This window comes from Hemitrygon akajei, chromosome 11, assembly GCF_048418815.1.
Source record: "Hemitrygon akajei chromosome 11, sHemAka1.3, whole genome shotgun sequence".
Taxonomy (NCBI): Eukaryota; Metazoa; Chordata; class Chondrichthyes; order Myliobatiformes; family Dasyatidae; genus Hemitrygon; species Hemitrygon akajei.
The window spans coordinates 2,219,416-2,239,327 of NC_133134.1; the positions used below are offsets into that span (position 1 = coordinate 2,219,416).

At 39.5% G+C, this 19,912-nt stretch overlaps 1 protein-coding gene across 1 annotated transcript in view; it reads left to right on the forward strand.

Annotated features, from left to right (window-relative positions):
• The window catches only part of LOC140735221 (dynein axonemal assembly factor 8), a 159,635-nt gene that overhangs the window by 53,268 nt on the left and 86,455 nt on the right, over positions 1-19,912 (forward strand). The window contains exons 9-10 of the mRNA XM_073060021.1: positions 5,054-5,398; positions 18,748-18,907. Coding sequence (XP_072916122.1) covers positions 5,054-5,398; positions 18,748-18,907 — 505 coding nt within the window. The remainder of the gene's footprint in view (positions 1-5,053; positions 5,399-18,747; positions 18,908-19,912) is intronic.

The window sequence follows — 19,912 nt, forward strand, 5'->3', positions numbered from 1 at the left end:
TCTATCCTATCTAGTCCTTCTACAGTATGGGATTCCCAGTCAATATGTGGAAAGTTAAAATCACCTACAAAAGAAATAGTTGTTGACTTCAGGAGGGCACAGAGCGACCACTCCCTGCTGAACATCGACGGCTCCTTGGTAGAGATCATTAAGAGCACCAAATTTCTGGGTGTTCACCTGGCGGAGAAACTCACCTGGTCTCTCAACACCAGCTCCATAGCAAAGAAAGCCCAGCAATGTCTCTACTTTTTGCGAAGGCTGAGGAAAGTCCATCTCCCACCCCCCATCCTCATCACATTCTACAGGGGTTGTACTGAGAGCATCCTGAGCAGCTGTATCACTGCCTGGTTCGGAAATTGCACCATCTCGGATCGCAAGACCCTGCAGCGGATAGTGAGGTCAGCTGAGAAAATCATTGGGGTCTCTCTTCCCGCCATCATGGACATTTACACTACACGCTGCATCTGCAAAGCAAACAGCATTATGAAGGTCCCCATGTACCCCTCATACAAACTCTTCTCCCTCCTGCCATCTGGGAAAAGGCATCAAAGCATTCGGGCTCTCACGACCAGACTATGTAACTGTTTCTTCCCCCAAACTATCAGACTCCTCAATACCCAGAGCCTGGACTGATACCTTACTGCCCTGTTGTCTTGTTTATTATTTATTGTAATGCCTGCACTGTTTTATGCACTTTATGCAGTCCTGGGTAGGTCCATAGTCTAGTGTAGTTGTTTATTTCTGTGTTGTTCTTTACGTAGTTCAGTCCAGTTTTTGTACTGTGTCATGTAATAGCATGGTCCTGAAAAATGTTGTCTGGTTTTTACTGTTTACTGTACCAGCAGTTATGGTTGAAATGACAATAAAAAATGACTTGACTTGACTGGACTTAAATAACAACCTAATGTTTCTAATGAGTCTGTGATCTCTTTACAAATTGTTTTCTAAGTCCCATAAGACTACTGGGTGGTCTGTAAGATAGCCCCATTAGTATGTTATGTGTTATGTAACATAGCCCCACTAAAGTGTTAAAGTTATGTATTCATAACTTTCTTATTTCTCAGGACTACCTATAACGCCTCACTAATTGCGTTCTTCAGTCTGTCCTGACAGAGCACTGCCGTGACATTTTCCCTGACTAGTAACGCCTCCTCTCCTCCTTTAATCTCTCCATCTCAATAATGTCTAAAGCAACGAAATCCGGTAATATTGAGCTGCCTGTCCTCTCCCTCCTGCAGCCAAATCTTATTAATGGCTACAACATTATAACTCCAGGTGTTGATCCATGCCGAGTTCATCCGCCTTTCCTACGATACTTCTTCCATTGAAATATATGCAGCTCAAGGCACTAGTCACACTATGTTCAACCTTTTGATTTCTGAATTTGTCTGAGATCTTACCAACATCTGCCTCTACAACCTCTCCACTAACTGTTCTGGCACTCTGGTTCCCATCCCCCTACAACTCTAGTTTAAACCCCACTGTGTAGCATTAACAAACCTTCCCGCTATGATATTAGACCCCTCCAGGTCAGGTGCAAGCTGTCCCAACTACCCTGGAAGAGAGTCCAATCATCCAAAAATCTTATGCCCTCCCTCCTGCACCAACTCCTTAACCATGTGTTAAACTGTATAATTTCCCATGTTCTGGCCTCACTAGCTTGTGGTACAAGTATCCTTGAAGTGCTGCCCTTTAGCTTAGCACCTAACACCAAGAACTCCCAATGCAGAACCTCATCACTTGTCCTACCCATGCCATTGGTACCTACATGGACCATGACCTCTGGTTGTTCACCCTCCCACTTAAGAATGCTGAGGTCTCATTCTGAGATGTCCCGGGCCCTGGCACTCAGGAGGCAACATATCATCTGGGAATCTCATTCTCATCCACAGAACTTCCTTTCTGTTTCCCTATCTAACAAATCCTTATCACCAGAGCATGCCTCTGCTCCCCCTCTTCCGTCTGAGTTACAAAGCCAGACTCAGTGCCAGAGACCCAACCACTGTGACTTTCCTCTGCTAGGTCAACCCTCCGCTCCCTCCCCTAAACAGTACCTAAAGTGATATATCTGTTGATGAGGAGACATGGGTGTAACTACCCCTCTATATGTCCTCTCTAACACTGCCTCGATGACCTGAATGATCCAGAGTTCATCCAGTTCCAGCCTCAACTCCTTGTCGCGGTTTGTTAGAAGTTGCAGCTGGATGCACTTCTCACAGTTGTCATCGTCAGGATTATTGGATGTCTCCCTGCCTTCCCACATCCCACAAGAAAAGCATCCAACTATCCTGCCTAGCATCTCTACTGTCCTAACTGAGCAGATATAAAGAAGGGAAGGGAAAAAAATTAATCTAGAGCTTTTCTCTTCTTTGCATTTTCTGACGGAAGCCTCTCTTCACTGAAGCAACAAGGAGGTAAAGCCCCAAGATCACCACTGTGACTTTGTACACTCAGACAATGGCTGCTGCGCTTGTCCCGCCTTCCTTTAATTTGCTCTTGCTGATCAATCCCAAGCACCGACTGGTTGCTGGCCAAAGCTTAATTATGTGGCCACGATCTGCTGCTTCCATTTTTCTAATCAGGCAGTGGACCTGAGTGAGATCCTCTCCTTTCAAACTTCTGATGTCCGGATTGGTGCTCGTCAAAGCTCTATTATGCTGCCTTTTTCTTCTCAAGCAGTGGACCTGAGTAAATTCTCCTTTCAAACTTCTGCTTGGTCATTAGCCAGAAGCTAGAGTGGTCGCCTCTCTGGTTGGAGCCCTACAACTAGTGGTGTGCCGCAGGGATCAGTGCAGAGTCCGTTGTTATTTGTCATCTATATCAACAATCTGTACAACTGGATGTGATGAACTGGATTAGCAAATTTGTAGATGACATGAAGATTGGGATGTAGTGGACAATGAGGAAAGCTATTAAATCTTGTAGCGTGATCTGGACCAGCTGGAAAAATGGCCTGAAAAATAGCTGATGGAATTTAATGCAGACAAGTGTGAGGTGTTGCACTTTAGGAGGACCAGCCAGGGTAGGTCTTGTATTGTGAATGGTAGAGCACTGAGGGGTGTGGTAGAACAAAGGGATCTGGGAATACAGATCCATAATTCATTGAAAAAGATGTCACAGGTATATAGGGTATTAAAGATAGCTTTTTACACATTGTCCATAAATTAAAGTATTGAGTACAGAAGTTGGGATGTTATGCTGAAATTATATAAGATGTTGACGAGGCCTAATTTGGAGTTTTGTGTGCAGCTTTGATCACCACCTACAGGAAAAATGGTAAGAAGGTTGAGACAGTACAGAGAAAATTTACAAGGATGTTACTGGCTCTGAAGGACCTAAGTAAAATGGAAAGATTGAATAGGTTAAGACTTTATTCCTTGGAACATTTAAGTCTGAGACAAGCTTTGATCAAGGTATACATAATTATGAGGGGTATTGATTGGGTAAATGCAAGCAGGCTTTTTCCACTGAGGTTGGGTGAGACTACAACTAGATTAAGGGTGAAAGGTGAAATATTTAAGGGGAACGTGAGGGGGATCTTCTTCAGTCAGAGGGTGGTGAGAGTGTAGAATGATCTACCAGCGGAAGTAGTGGATGCAGGTTCAATTTCAACAAAAAGTATGGGAAAGTATGGACGGATATGGTCCTTGTGCAGGTCAATGGGACTACACAGAATAATGGTTTGGCACAGACTAGATAGGCTGAAAGGCCTCTTTCTGTGTTGTAGTGTTCTATTACTTTATGTCTCTGTCCGATTTAATATCACTAGCATTTGTTGTGAAATTGGTTTGTGGCAGCAGTACGGTGCAATACCTTAAAGCAAAAAAAAACCTAAGTTACAACAAGAAGTATCAGCATCATTATGTACCGTGCCATATGACGTGAGTGATCGTGGTCTCTCCTCTGTCTTTAATCTAAGAAGTTCTAAAAAGCTGTTCAAAACTTTTCCCTGTCCATTCCTTGATGTAAGTCATGAATGTTATGCGCTGTCAACAGCAAATTTTTCTTTCAGTTTTTCCTGTCATTGTAAGATGTTTGAGCTTCTCTTTCCTACATGTCTCAGAAGCTCCAGCTGCTGTTTCCTGGTTGGTGATATCAGCTCTCTACTTATTCCAGCTTTTCACAACACTTCCTCATTTGTTACTCTGTCCTTCCATGATATTTTCATCCATCTTCTCAAAAACCACATCTCTACAGCTTGGAGTCTTCGCTCATTTTGCTTTGATATTGTCCAACATTCGCTTCCATGTGTTAGTGTGGAATGAACGTAGCACTGCAACACTCTGCGTTTCATACGTAGAGAAATGATGTTATTCTTTAATCATGGTCATGGATAGAGAATGAACAATAAGAGGTATACATATAAAAATAAATTAAATAAGTAGTGCAAAAAGAGAGTAAAATATAGAGAGGTAGTGTTCATGGATTGGTTCTCCATACAGAAATTTGATGGTGGAGGGGAAGAAGCTATTAAGTGTGTGTCTTCAGGCTCCTGTATCTCATCCCTGATGGCAGCAAAGAGAACAGGGCAAGAGGGGAGAGTCAACTATACATTGGTGTGTAGGACAAATCAGGAACAATGTTTTCTTCCAGATTCAAGCATATGCATTCTCTTTTGTCTTGGAGAATGATGAGCTCACTTGTAAACACAAAAGATTCTGTCGATGCTGGGAATCTTGAGCAACACACTCAAAATACTGGAGGACCTCAGCAGGTCAGGTAGTGTTGACGGAGGGGCATAAACAGTCAATGATTCAAGCCAAGACTCTTCATCAGGATCTTTTTCCAATTCTACCAAAAGATGAAGGTAACTGTTTCCTATCTCACTGTGAGCCTGTACAAGGGACAGATCTGGCTTGTTGGGTCACAACAAGACACTACCCTGTCTGTGCTCACAGGTAGGCCCAGGGTATCTGACTTTTCTCTGATGTGAACAATGGAAGAGGATGCAGAGAGTTACGGCCTGAAATGTTGACTGTTTATTTCCCTCCTGCTGAGTTCTTTTTGTGATGAGCCACATCTCTAATTGTATCATGTTCTCTATCAAATGCAGTGACTGTACGGGGAAAAGCATGCTGCTTAGATATCTACGTAAAGGCTCTGTCAATTCCTCAAGAACCCCAGGAAAAGATTCCAGTTGTGCCCTTGAGCAGCCAACTGCAACAGACATAGAAACCAGAGTGCAGAAGAAGAGAAGAAAACTAAGGCCAGAGAGCAGCAAGACCATCAGTGAACAAGAGAAAATGTCTGGGGCTCGAGGCTGCAATATGGAGAGGGGAGGTCAGGAGGTGCCTAGTGCTCGTGGTGACCAGCTGACTGGCCGGTGTCCTTCAACAGTCACTGGACGGAGTGAGAAAGAGCAGTTGCGGGAAAAGCACCAGTCTGCAAGTGAAAACAGGTGGGGCTATATGTCAGGGCATTTCAGAGGAGAGCTATACTTTGGGTAAGCATCAGTGATCCACCCTGACTGGGGGCACCAGTGACTCACACTGACAGTGGTATCTCAGGCACCAGCTCCCCACCCTGACACTGCTACCCCAGGACCAGTTCCCCACCCTGACACTGGTACCCCAGGACTAGCTCCCCACCCTGACACCAGTACCTCAGGCACCAGAATCAGAATCAGGTTTATTATCACTGGCATGTGACATGAAATTTGTTCAATGCAATACATAAAATAGAAGAGAAAAACAAAATAAAATAATTTAAAAAATTAAAAATCAATTACAGTATACATATATTGAATAGATTAAAAATCATGCAAAAAACAAATAATATATATTTTAAAAGAAAGTGAGATAGTGTCCAAGGATTCAATGTCCATTTAGGAATCAGATGGCAGAGGGGAAGAAGCTGTTCCTGAATCGTTGAGTGTGTGCCTTCAGGCTTCTGTACCTCCTACCTGATGGTAACGGTGAGAAAAGGGCATGCCCTGGGTGCTGGAGGTCCTTAATAATGGACACTGCCTTTCTGAGACACCACTCCTTGAAGATGTCCTGGGTACTTTGTAGGATATTACCCGAGACGGAGCCAACTAAATTTACAGGCCTCTGCAGCTTCTTCGGTCCTGGGCAGTAGCCGCCCATACCAGACAGTGATGTAGCCTGTCAGAATGCTCTCCTTGGTACATCTATAGAAGTTTTTGAGTATTTGTTGACATACTAAATCTCTTCAGACTCCTAATGAATATAGCCGCTGCCGTGCCTTCTTTATAACTGCATCAATGTGTTGGGACCAGTTAGATCCTCAGAGATCTTGACACCAAGGAACTTGAAACTGCTCACTCTCTCCACTTCTGATCACTCTATGAGGATTGGTATGTGTTCCTTTGTCTTTCCCTGCACATTATTCCTCTTAGGCACTGGTATAATTGTTGCCTTTTTGAAGCAAGTGGCAACTTCCGCTCCATGCAGTGAGAGGTTGGAAATATCCATGTATACTCCCACCAGTTGGTTGACACAGGTTTTCAGAGCTTTACCAGGTACTCTATCAGAACCTTCCGCCTTGCGAGGGTTCACTCTCTTTAAAGACAGCCTAACATCGGCCTGTGAGACAGAGTTCACAGGGTCATCAAGTGCAGCAGGAATTTTCACAGCTGTAGTTTTATTCTCCTTTTCAAAGCGGGCGTAGAAGGGGTTGAGTTCATCTGGTGGTGAAGCATCATTGCCACTCATGCTATTGGGTTTTGCTTTGTAGGAAGTGATGTCTTGCAAACCCTTCCAGAGTTGTCGTACATCCGATGTCGCCTCCAACCTCGTTTGAAATTGTCTCTTTGCCTTTGAGATAGCCCTCTGCGAATCATAGAAACATAGAAAGCCTACAGCATAATACAGGCCCTTGGGCCCACAGTGCTGTGCTGAACAAGTACTTATTTTAGAAATTAGCTAAGATTACCCATAGCCCTCTATTTTTCTAATCTCCATGTACCTATCCAGGAGTCTCTTAAAAGACCCTATCGTATCCATCTCCACAACCTTCACCAGCAGCCCATTCCACACACTCACCACTCTGCGTAAAAAAACTTACCCCTGACATCTCCTCTGTACCTACTTCCAAGCACCTTAAAACTGTGTCCTCTCGTGTTAGCCATTTCAGCCCTGGGAAAAAGCCTCTGACTATCCACACAATCAATGCCTCTCATCATTTTATACACCTCTATCAGATCACCTCTCTTCCTCCATTGCTCCAAGGAGAAAAGGCCAAGTTCACTCAACCTATTCTCATAGGGCATGCTCCCCAAGCAAGGCAACATCCTTGTAAATCTGCTCTGCACCCCTTCTATAGTTTCCACATCCTTCCTGTAGTGAGGTGACCAGAAATGAGCACAATACTCCAAGTGGGGTCTGAACAGGGTCCTATATAGCCGTAACATTACCTCTTGGCTCTTAAACTCAATCCCATGGCCAATGCACCATATGCCTTCTTAACCACAGAGACGACCTGCGCAGCAGCTTTGAGTGTCCTATAGACTCAGACCCCAAGATCCCTCTGATCTTCCACACTGCCAAGAGTTACTATTAATACTATATTCTGCCATCATATTTGACCTACCAAAATGAACCACCTCACATTTATCTGGGTTGAACTCTATCTGCCACTTCTCAGCCCAGTTTTGCATCCTATCAATATCCCGCTGTAACCTCTGACAACCCTCCACACTATCCATAACACCTCCAACCTTTGTGTCATCAGCAAATTTACTAACCCATCCCTCCACTTCCTCATTCAGGTCATTTATAAAAATAATGAAAAGAAGGGGTCCCAGAACAGATTCCTGAAGTACACCACTGGTCACCAACCTCCATGCAGAATGTGACCCATCCACAACCACTCTTTGCCTTCCGTGGACGATCTAATTCTGGATCCACAAAGCAATGTCCACTTGGATCCCATGTCTCCTTACTTTCTCAATAAGCTTTACATGGATTACCTTATCAAATGCCTTGCTAAAATCCATATACTTTACATCTACTGCTCTACCTTCATCAATGTGTTTAGTCACATCCTCAAAAAATTCAGTCAGGCTCGTAAGGCATGACCTGCCTTTGACAAAACCATGCTGGCTCTTCCTAATTATATTATGCCTGTCTAAATGTTCATAAATCCTGCCTCTCAGGATCTTCTCCATCAACTTACCAACCACTGAAGTAAGACTCACTGGTTTATAATTTCCCAGGCTATCTCTACTCCCTTTCTTAAATAAGGGAACAACATCTGCAACCCTCCAATGCTCCGGAACCTCTCCCATCCCCATTGATGATGTAAAAATCATTGCCAGAAGATCAGCAATCTCCTCCCTCGCCTCCCACAGTAGCCTGGGGCACATCTCATCTGGTCCCGGTGACTTATCCAACTTGATGCTTTCCAAAAGCTCCAGCACATTGTCCTTCTTAAGGTGTATATGCTCAAGCTTTTCAGTCCACTGTAAGTCAAGGTCCTTTTCCATAGTGAATACTGAAGCAAAGCATACTCATTCAGGTTCAAAGATGAATTCTTGAATACAGTCCAGTCCACCGATTCAAAGCTGTCATGTAAGCGCTACTGTGCTTCCCTTGTCCATACCTCCTTGATCCTAACTACTGTTGCTGCAGTCTTCAGTCAAGTCGCTTTTTATTGTCATTTCGACCATAACTGCTGGTACAGTATACAGTAAAAATGAGACAATGTTTTTCAGGACCATAGTGCTACATGCAACAATACAAGAACTACACTGAACTACGTAAAAACAACACAGGAAAAACTACACTAGAATACAGACCTACCCAGGACTGCATAAAGTGCACAAAACAGTGCAGGCATTACAATAAATAATAAACAAGACAAGTCTCTGCCTATACTCAGTAGAAGTGCAACCAGGTGATCAGACTTCCCGAAGTGAGGGCATGGAATAGCATGGTAGGCATTCCTGATGGTGGTGTAGCAATGGTCCAGTGTGTTGTTTCCTCTGGTATTGCAAGTGATCTGTTGATGGTAATTGCTTAGTAATATTTTTTAGACTGGCTTGGTTAAAATCTCCCAAAACTATAGTGAAGGCTTTAGGGTGTGCTGTTTCATGCATGTTAATCCCATTGCTCAGGTCATCTAAAGCTTAATTGACATTGGCCTGAGGTGGAATGTATACTGCTACCAGCGACCAACCCTGACACTAGTACCTCAGGAATCAGTGATCCACCCTGACACTGGTACCCCAGGCACCTGTGACCCACCCTGACACTGATATCCCCCAGGACCAGCTCACTGCCCTGACACTAATACCTTAGGACCAGCTGTCCACCCTGACACTAGTACCTCAGCGTCTTCAGCGTAAATCCCTTCCAGGCCTTGAGACCTGCAGTTTTACGTTATCTCACGCTTCCCCTCTTGTCATTTGCTGCCATCAAGGAGGAGGTGTAGGAGCCTGAAGGCACACACTCAAAGTTTCAGAAACAGCTTCTTCCCCATTGTCATCAGATTTCTGATGGACAATCAACCCATGTATACTACCTGAATTTTTTTCTCTTTCTGTTTGCTGTATATATTTAATTTAACTTTTTCAAACTGTTTGTTATGTAATTTATACATATGTATTGCTATGTACTGCTGCCACAAAATTTCACAAGATATGTCAGTGATACTAAACTGATTCTGATTCAAATTAGCTTTAAGATCCAGTTTAAACCCTGCATTGAGTTATTAAGTCGTACAACATAGAAACAGGCCCTTTGAATCACTGCATCCACTTGCCCATCTATACTAATCCCATTTCTCTGCATAAATTTCATCTCCCTCTCTGGCCTGCTCATTCAACTACCCTGTCCAGGTGCCTCTTAAATATTGATACTGTTCCCATCTCCATCTCCTCTGGCAGCTCCTTCCAAATGCATCTTTTTGAATATATTTGCTCAGCTCTCCCATTTTAACTCTGTTACATTCAGTAGAATTTTAATCAATATTAAAGATACCATAAGGGAACCACTATTATTGGAAGCTTGTTACAGTTAATTTATTAAATCTGTAACCTTAAAGAGATAGGCAGTGTTTTACCATCAACAGTCCCTAAAGGCAGCAATCCTTGATGATGTAATGCTGAGGATTTAGAAGGCATTGGTCAGATTACATTTGGAGTATTGTGAACAGTTTTGGACCCCTTAACTAAGAAAAGTTGTGCTGGGATTGAAGAGGGTCCAGAGGAGATTAATGAGAATGATTCCAGGAATGAAAGGGTTAGCATATGAGCAGCATTTGATGCTTGGGCCTATACTCACCGGAGTTTAGAAAAATGGAGGGGGGAGTCTCATTGAAATGTATCAAACATTGAAAAGCCTAGATAGAGTGGATCTGGAGAAGATGAGGGAGTCTAGAACTAGAGGGCACAGCCTCAGAATAGAGGGACGTCCCTTTAGAACAGAGATGAGGAGGAATTTCTTTAGCCAGAGAGTGGTGAATTTGTGCAATTCAATGCCATAGACAGCAGCAGAGGCCAAGTTATTGGGAGTATTTAAAGCAGAGGTTGATAGGTTCTTGATTAGAACCCATATGATATTGTAGCAGAATTAGGCCAGTTGGCTCATCATCTGCTCTACCATTTCATCATGACTGATCTGATTTTCCTCTCAGCCCCAGATCCCTTCATGCCCTGACCAATCAAGAATCTATCCATCTCTACCTTAAATATTCTCTGGCTAAAGAAATTCCTCCTCATCTCCATTAGAGGCAGTTCCTTTTAGAAGTCTTCTGGTCTTAGATCCTCCCATTGTAGGAAACATCCTCTCTACATCCACTCTATCAAGACCTTTTACCAATTCGACAGGTTTCAATGAGGTAACCCCTCATGCTTCTAAATTTTAGTGTATTCAGGCCCAGAGCCATCGAATGCTCTTCAGATGACAAACTATTCAATCCTGGAATCATTTTTGTGAACCTCTTTTTGAACCTCTCCAGTTTCAGCACATTCTTTCTAGGATAAGGGGCCCAAAACTGCTCACAGTACTCCAAGTGAGGCCTCACCAGTGTTTTATAAAGTCTCAACATTACATCCTTGCTTTTATATTCTAGTCCTCTTGAAGGGAACCTTGAGGAGATTCTGCACAAGGGCTCACAAGTTCCTTTGAACCTCAGTTTTTTTGTGTATTTTATCTCCATTTAGAATATAGTCAACCCTTTCATTTCTTCTACCAAAGTACACGACCATACACTTCCTGACCCTGTATTCCATCTACCATTTCTTTGCCCATTATCCTCATCTAAGTCCTTCTGTAGCCTCTCAACTTCCTCAAAACTACTTGCCCCTCCACCTATCTTTATATTGTCTGCAAACTTTGCAACAAAGCCATCAATTCATTGACCTATAAAGTAAAAAGGAACGCTACTAGTCACATGCAGCCAGTCAAAAAAGGTTCCCTTTATTCCCACTCTTTGCCTCCTGCCAATCAGCCATTGCCTTATCTATGCTAGAATCTTTCCTGTAATCTATGGCCTAATGTGTGGCACCTTGTCAAAGGTCTTCTGAAGATCCAACTACACAACATCAATCGATTTTCTATTGTCTATCAGTTAGATTAATCAAATGTTACGGGGAGAAGGCAGAGGAATAAGGTTGAGAAGGAAAATAAATCATCCATGATGGAATGGCAGAGCAGACTTGATAGGTCAAATGGCCTAATTGTGCTCCTGTGTGTCTTAAAGATTCCTTGGGGTTTTGCCAGGCTTGTGTACACTGTTATATGATGACTATCACACCAAGCCTGACTGTGTCTGTATCCAACAGATGCAGGTAAATGAGTGGAAGTGAGTTAGATGCTTGACGACACTGGGGTGGAAGTGCTAGGCAAGCCTAAGTTTATCTTGTTGCCCCAGCAGCCACACTAGCTTTCTCCAAACTATAACTGATTGGCACAGAGTGAGACCTTGTGCACCAGAGAATAGGGAAAGATCACATCACTGCTGGAGCATCAAAGTTCAAAGGAAACTTATTATCAAAGTACATATACAGTATGCCACCATATACAGCCCTGAGATTCGTTTTCTTGTGGGCATTCACAGTAGATAGAAGAAACACAATAGAATCAATGAAAGACCACACACAGCAAGACAGACAACTAACCAATGTGCAAAAGACAACAAACAAAACAAACATTAAAAAAAAAGAAAAACAAAAAAAAAGCAATGAATATTGAGAACATAAATTGAAGATTCCTTGAAAGTGAACCATTAGGTTATGGAAACAGATCATTGTTGGGGTGAGTGATGTTATCCCGAGGACTCCGCCTCCCGCTTTCGGACATGTAAGACCCAGTTGCTTACTGTCCGCCTTTAATCTCTGCCTTTTCCGATTTAAACTTTGAAATTTCAACTTTATTCAGTCGAATTTGTACAGCAATAGTAATGGCTACTTTGAAGACCACCAGACGAAATCCAGACCCGTCTAATGGGAAATCTAAGACTGATGAGTACGCGGAAGAACCCCCTTGGGTCAAGAGATTAGAATCTCGAATCAGCAGTATCTGCACTGAAGTAACTCAATTAAAAGAAAAATATAAGAAAAAATTGACTCTTTGAGCCTTGATCTTAAAGAAGTTAATCGAAATGCGGCTGATCTCTCTTCTTGTTTGGAAAAGGCTCAAAAAGAATCGTGGATTTGGAAGCTCGATCACGTCGGAATAATATTCGAATTGTTGGATTAAAAGAGAAATCAAAATCTGCTGACACACTGGATTATTTTGCTAAAATGTTTCAGTCTTTATTTCCGGAGGTTTGTTCGCATTTCCCAGAGATCGAATCGGCTCACAGAACCAGTGCTTTAAAATCTTCGGATGAAGGTAAAAACAGGCATATTGTTGTGCGTTTTCTCCGTTTTAGAGACAAGGATTGCATTATTAAGCTTGCAAGAAAACAAAGAATATTTTCATTTCAAGGCTCAGAAGTCCGATTTTTTTTGAAGATTTTCCACGCGGAATTGTTAAACAACACGCTGCTTTTGCTCCTTCTATGAAACTAGCTTATCAAAAGAAGCTTTTTCCATCACTACAGTACCCAGCAAAATTAAGGATCATTATTAAAAATTCTGGAATTCGTATTTTCCATGATCCAGCTGAAGCATTGTGTTTTATTAATTGAGTCTGACAAGTCCGATGGCGAATCTGAAGTTTGAAGATTGAATGATTTATAATAGTTTGATTGGCTCGTGGTGTAAAGTGAAGAAATTGGAAGATTTTATGGTTATAAAAGTTTTTACCTTAGAATGTATTTTTATCTCCGAAAAAGTCTGGTTTGGAGGGTTTTAACCTCCGAAGATATAGCGGGAGAACTGTTGAAAGACTGTAGATAATTCTGAACCATCTAGACTTTTTTTTCTGTAGCATTTAAATGTACCAGCTGTTTTTTTTGTTTGTTCTGTATGCTTTTGTAAAGTTTCTTTTAAGTAATTACCTGGACTTTCTTACATTTTAAAGAAAGACTGGACAATTTAAAGATGACGATTGTTTTTTTCCTGTGCAAATATTTCAATGACGATGAATCTGAAGCCTGAAGTTGAATGACTTATAATGGTTTGAGTGTCTCGCGGTGTAAAGACTGATAAAGTTGGAAGATTTGATGGTCACAGAAAGTCTTTATTTTAAAATGTATTTTTATTTTTGAAAAAGACTGGTTTGGAGGGTTTCAACCTTAGAAGATATAGTGCAAGAACTTGATAGGCTGTAGTTAAGTTTGAACCATCTAGAACTTTTTTTTGCAGCGTTTAAATGAATCAATTGTTTTTTTTATTCTGTATGCATTATTGAAGATTTTTTTAAAGTAATTATTTGGATTTCCTTGTAGTTTAAAGACAGATTGGACAATTTAAAGATGGCGATTGTTTTTCTTTCGTACAAATATTCCAAGAATTGTTTTGGATGTGTTTTTCTTCCCTTATCTAATATTATGAAGGTTACTTTCAAATTGAAGGTCGTTTGGTTTTACAAGAAAACCACTATCCTTCCAAGTTAATTATACTGAGATATATGTTGACTGTAAAGAGAATTATATCTGGTTGAGGGAGATAGAGATTTTTTTATTATTTAGCTAGGTGGAGTTGTATTTGCGTCTATGCTTTTCTTGGGGCTTGCGTCGATTGACATCGACTTGTTTCTGGGCTTTGTAGGTTGGGTGTTTTTTTTCTTTTTTTATCCCCATTATGTAATCCTGGAGCATACGCTAATTATTTTTATTGATGTTCATCTCCGCCATTTTTGATCACTTTATCCTGACATGCGACAAACTTTTTTTTAGATACAAAGTTTCATGATGACATCTAAACAGTTAAATGTTTTAACTTGGAATGTTCGTGGTTGGAATCACCCTATTAAGCGTAAGAAAACATTTAAAGTTATAAATCGATTCCAGCCTGATATAATTTTTGCTCAAGAGACGCATATCAGGTTATGTGATAAAAATCGATTTTTTAAATTTTGGAAGGGCCCTCTATTCCATGCAAATTCCCAGAGTAAAACTAGAGGTGTCTCTATTTTTATCGATTCTAATATTCCTTTTAATCAGGAGGATATTAAAGCCGATATTAATGGTAGATTTTTAATTGTTAAAGGAATAATTTGTAATAAGAAAATGGTTTTGGTTAATATTTATGGACCAAATGTTGATGATCCCTCATTTTTTAAAGCTGTTTTTGCTCTATTACCTGATTTAAATGAATATATATTATTAATGGATGGTGATTTTAATACTTGCTTAAATCCTTTAATGGATAAGTCATCATCCAAACATCAACTTCTTAACTGTTCTGCATCACTTATTAATTCCTTTTTAATTGATTATGGTTTAATTGAGGTCTGGAGGCATATGCATCCTAGTGATAGAGAATATTCCTTTTTCTCACATGTTCATAATAAATATTCGAGAATTGACTATTTTATAGTCGACCCTCGACTTTTATGTAATATTCAGAAATGTGAGTATGATACGATTGCTATCTCTGATCATGCTCCTTTAAATTTAATATTTGAATTGAAAGATGTTGTTTCTACCAGATCATTTTGGCATTTTCCAGAACATTTATTACAAAGTGCAGAATTTGTTGAGTTTATTGAAATTCAGATAAAAGAGTTTTTCTCTTTAATAATATAGGAAATGGCTCAAAGTTAGTAATTTGGGATACATTAAAAGCTTATCTACGTGGTCAAATTATATCGTATATAGCTAAATTGAAGAAACAAACAAGAATGGAATTAGATAAAATTTCTAAACAAGTTAAAGAATTAGATGACATTAATGCAATCTCTCCAAATGTTGTTTCATTCAAAAGAAGAGTAGAACTACAATCACAGTATAACTTATTACTAACATATCCTATTGAAGGATATTTGCTTTAATTGAAAAGTCAATTTTATATTTCTGGGGATAAAAATAATAAGCTCTTCGCTTCCCAACTAAGAGCAGTTAGAGCTAAAAGACACATTTTAAAGATTCATAAAAACAATGGCGATATAGTAAGTAACTATGAGGATATTAATAACACTTTTCAAGATTTTTACTCTGATCTTTATAGATCTCAATTTCATGCAGATTCCTCCAAAATGGAAGCTTTTTTTACATAAGATTAAATTTCCACAAATTTCTGATGAAGATCAACAGATGCTTGATGCTCCAATTACCGAGCATGAAATTCAGAAAGCTATTTTATCAATGCAGTCAGGTAAAGCTCCTGGACTTGGTGGTTATTTGGTGGGATTTTTCAAAAAATTTGAAAGATTATTTTCTCCGTATCTTTTGGAAATATTTCATGAATCCTTTGAGAAGAGTAATTTACTTCTTTTTATGAAGCATCTGTTTCCTTAATTCTTAAAAAAGATAAAGACCCTGTTGAATGCTCATCATATAGACCTATTTCGCTATTAAATGTGGATGCAAAAATTCTTTCTAAAATAATTGCTAACCGCTTGGAAAATATTTTAATTAAGATTATCTCTATAGACCAAACAGGCTTTATTAAAGGCCGTTACTCTTTCTCTAATGTTCGGAGATTGATGAACATTATTTATTCACCATCTAAGCAACCTCAATGTGTTATCTCTCGATGCAGAAAAGGCATTTTATAGAGTTGTGGCCATACTTGTTCAAAGTATTAGAAAAATTTGGTTTCGGTAATAACTTCAATAGGTGGATTCAAATGATCTATAAGAACCCTGTTGCCACAGTCATTACTAACAATTATAGGTCTTCTTTCTTTTCACTTTCTCGTGGTACTAGACAGGGATGTCCATTAAGCCCTTTATTATTTAATCTTGTATTGAAGCCTTTAGCTATAACATTACAGGAGGCCAAAAACATTCATGGTATCTCTGTAAATGGAACCATACATAAGATTTCTCTTTATGCAGATGATCTTTTGATTTTTATTTCGAATCTTGAGGAATCAATTCCTAATCTTTTGGAAACACTTAAAGATTTTGGAAAATTTTCAGGATATAAACTTAATTTGAATAAAAGTGAATTGTTTCCATTAAATGCTCCTGTTAGTACATATAATGATATTCCTTTTAACCTAATGCTAATACATTTAGATATTTAGGTATTATAATTACTAAAAAATATAAAGATCTTTATAAAGCTAATATAGTTCCTCTAGTAGACTCCATGAAATTACTATTTCCTAGATGGAATCTACTTACTCTTTCTTTAATCGGTCATATCCATGCTGTGAAAATGATAATTTTATCTAGATTTTTATATATTTTCCAAAATATACCTATCTTTTTAACTAAAAAATTTTTTTGATTAAATTGACTCTCTTATTTCTTCCTTTATTTGCAACAATTAATAAGAATTAATAAGACCAAGAATTAATAAGTATCATTTACAAAAACCCAAAAAAGATGGCAGACTTACACTTCTTAATTTAAGACTGTATTATTGGGCTGTGAATATTAGACAATTATGTTTTTTGTTATACTGGCTTGATAAGAGCCAAAAACCACTTTGAGTTGATTTGGAATTAAAAGCTGTTAAACAATTTAATTTAACTTCAATATTAGGAGCTTCATTACCTTTACAGCTTTCTAAAATTCCAAATTTAAATTTTTACCCGGTTATTAAACAATCTTTACAGATTTGGATTCAGTTTCGTAATTTTTAAAATTTTAAACAATTTAAGTTGTCTAGTTTTTTATATCGAAACTTTTCATTTAAACCCTCAATAACCGACCCCATTTTTTCTCCTATGGAAAAATAAAGGGATCCATTCTTTTACAGATTTATTTTGTGATGGTCGATTGATGACTTTTGAAGAGTTAATTAACAAATACTCTCTCACTCATACACATTTTTTGCAATATTTTCAGGTTAGACTTTTTTACAACAATATTTACCTAAGTTTCCATATTTACAAGAATCTGATTTGTTGGATACTGTTTTGAAATTGAATCCCTTAGTGAAAGGTTCCAATAGCAGAATTTATAATTTACTCTTGTTACAAAAAGAGAACCTATCACTAAAGATTAAACAAGATTGGGAGAGAGAACTTAATATGACCTTTGTGAATGAAGAATGGGTTCGAATTTTGAAAAACGTAAATTCTTCTTCTATATGTGCCAATCACTGTTTAATTCAATTTAAAATTGTCCATCGTTATTATTTAACAAAGGAGAGACTATCTAAAATATTTCCTAGTGTAGATAATTACTGTGATAGATGTAAAACTGAAGTAGCTACTTTGTCACATATGTTCTGGTCACGTTCTTCATTAAAACTGTTTTGGAAACCTTTATTTTCTACAATCTCTAAAGCTCTGAAAATTAATTTACATCCTAATAGACTAACTGTTCTATTTGGAATAGTTCGGCATCATATTCAGGGTATTTCATCTTCAGATCAACATGTATTTGCATTTGCTACATTGTTGGCAAGAAGGGCTATTTTATTAAAATGGAAAGATATCTCTTCCCCTACATTAATTGAATGGTTTTCTCAAGTAATATTATGTCTCAGCTTGGAAAAAATTAGAAGTAGAACTGTTGAACCTCGATTTGATTTTGAGAGAAGATGGGGTTCTTTTGCGAAATATTACCATTTAATTTGAATTATTCTATATGGTTTCCTTCCAATTTTATTATCTTTTTTTCAAAAATGTGAATTGGCAGTTGTTGACTTTTTTTTAATACCTCTAGATGATGGTTAAACGTATTGCTTCCAGGGGTTGATTCCTAATGGGTTTTTTTTGTAGTTAATGGTTTTTTTTTTCTTAGGTAGATGGGGTTCTTTTTTTTCCTCCTTTTTTCTATATAAATTTTTTTTTATATATTACGATTAGTTTTTTTTCTTCAGCTCTATTAATTGTATACATATTAATTTGTTGAGGTTTTGTATTATTCCTATAGCTATAGAAGATTATGTATTAATAAAAAGATTCTAAAAATGAAAAGTGATGTTTTCCCCTCTGGTTCAAGAACCTGATGGTTGAGGGATTAATAACTGTTCCTGAATCGGATGGTGTGAGTCCTTAGGCTTCTGAACCTCCTTCGGGATGGCAGGAGTGAGAAGAGAACTTTGTAGAGGGACAAGGTCCAGTGTGAATTTTGTTTGCTTTCATACCACATTACCTAGTAAATAAAAGGAAGCACCTACATTTCACTGGGAATCTGCACTCCATCTATAGCAATAAATAGCTGATAGGATCTCCTTTCTCAGTGTTTTGTGATGAAGAGTTCACTGCCCCATGCTATTTCCTTCACCACTGTAAAGTCTGATATGATTTTCACCCAATAATTCATGTTACAGCCTGAGTCTCGAGGCAGCTGACCAACAGACAAGAGAGTGCCACAGGAAGGAGCAGCAGAGCCGGCAGTGGCTTAACAAGCAACTGGACAGCCTGAAGCCACTGAGATCTGTGACAGGGAAGCACCGAAGCGCAGAGGGAACACCGCTCCTATTCAATACGGTTAGTGCAGAGGGAATGTTCCTCCCCTTCACAAATAAGAGAAAATCTGCAGATGCTGGAAATACAAACAACACACAAAAAATGATGAGGAACTCAGCGGGCCAGCAGCATCTATGGGGAAAGGCACAGTCAAAGTTTTGGGCCAACTTTGGCAGGATTGGAGTAAAAAAGTCGAGGAGTAGATTTGAAAGGTGGGGGAAGGGGAGAGAGAAACAGGTGAAACCTGGAGGGGCAAAGGATGGAGTAAAGAGCTGGGAAATTGTTTGGTGAAAGAGATAGAAGGCAATGGAATAAAGAAAAGGGGGTGGGGCACCAGAAGGAGGTGATGGGTGGCAAGGAGATAAGGTTAGAGAGAGAAAAAGGGGTGGATGTGGGGTGTGTGGGAGACATTACTAGAAGTTTGAGAAATCAATGTTCATGTCATCAGATTGGAGGCTACCCAAGTGGAATATAAGGTGTTGTTCCTCCAACCCAAGTGTGGCCTCATCATAACAGTGGAGGAGGCCAAGGATGGACAAGTCAGAATGGGAAATGGAAGTAGAATTAAAATGGCGGATGGAGCGTCATTGCTCGGTGAAGTGCTCTCCCAATGTACGTCAGGTTTCACTGACATACAGGAAGCCACACTGATCAACTTTCGCCAATCAACTTCCTAGCTCTATACTTCATCCTTCCACCCTCACCCCCCTCCAGTTTCACTTATCATCTTGTGTTTCTCTCTCCCCTCCTCACATCTTTTAAATCTGCTCCTCGGCTTTTTTTTTCTCCAGTCCTGTCGAAGGGTTTTGGCCCGAAACATCGACTGTACTCTTTTCCTAGATGCTGCCTGGCCTGCTGAGTTCCTCCAGCATTTTGTCTGTGTGTTGCTACTCCTCTTCACCCTGCTGAGTGTGGAGGGAACGATGTTCTCAGTCACAGTAGTGTAAAGGGAGTACTGCTTATCAATGCAGTTATTGTGGAGGGAACGCTGCTCTTCAACAACATGGCTAGTGCAGAGAGAACACC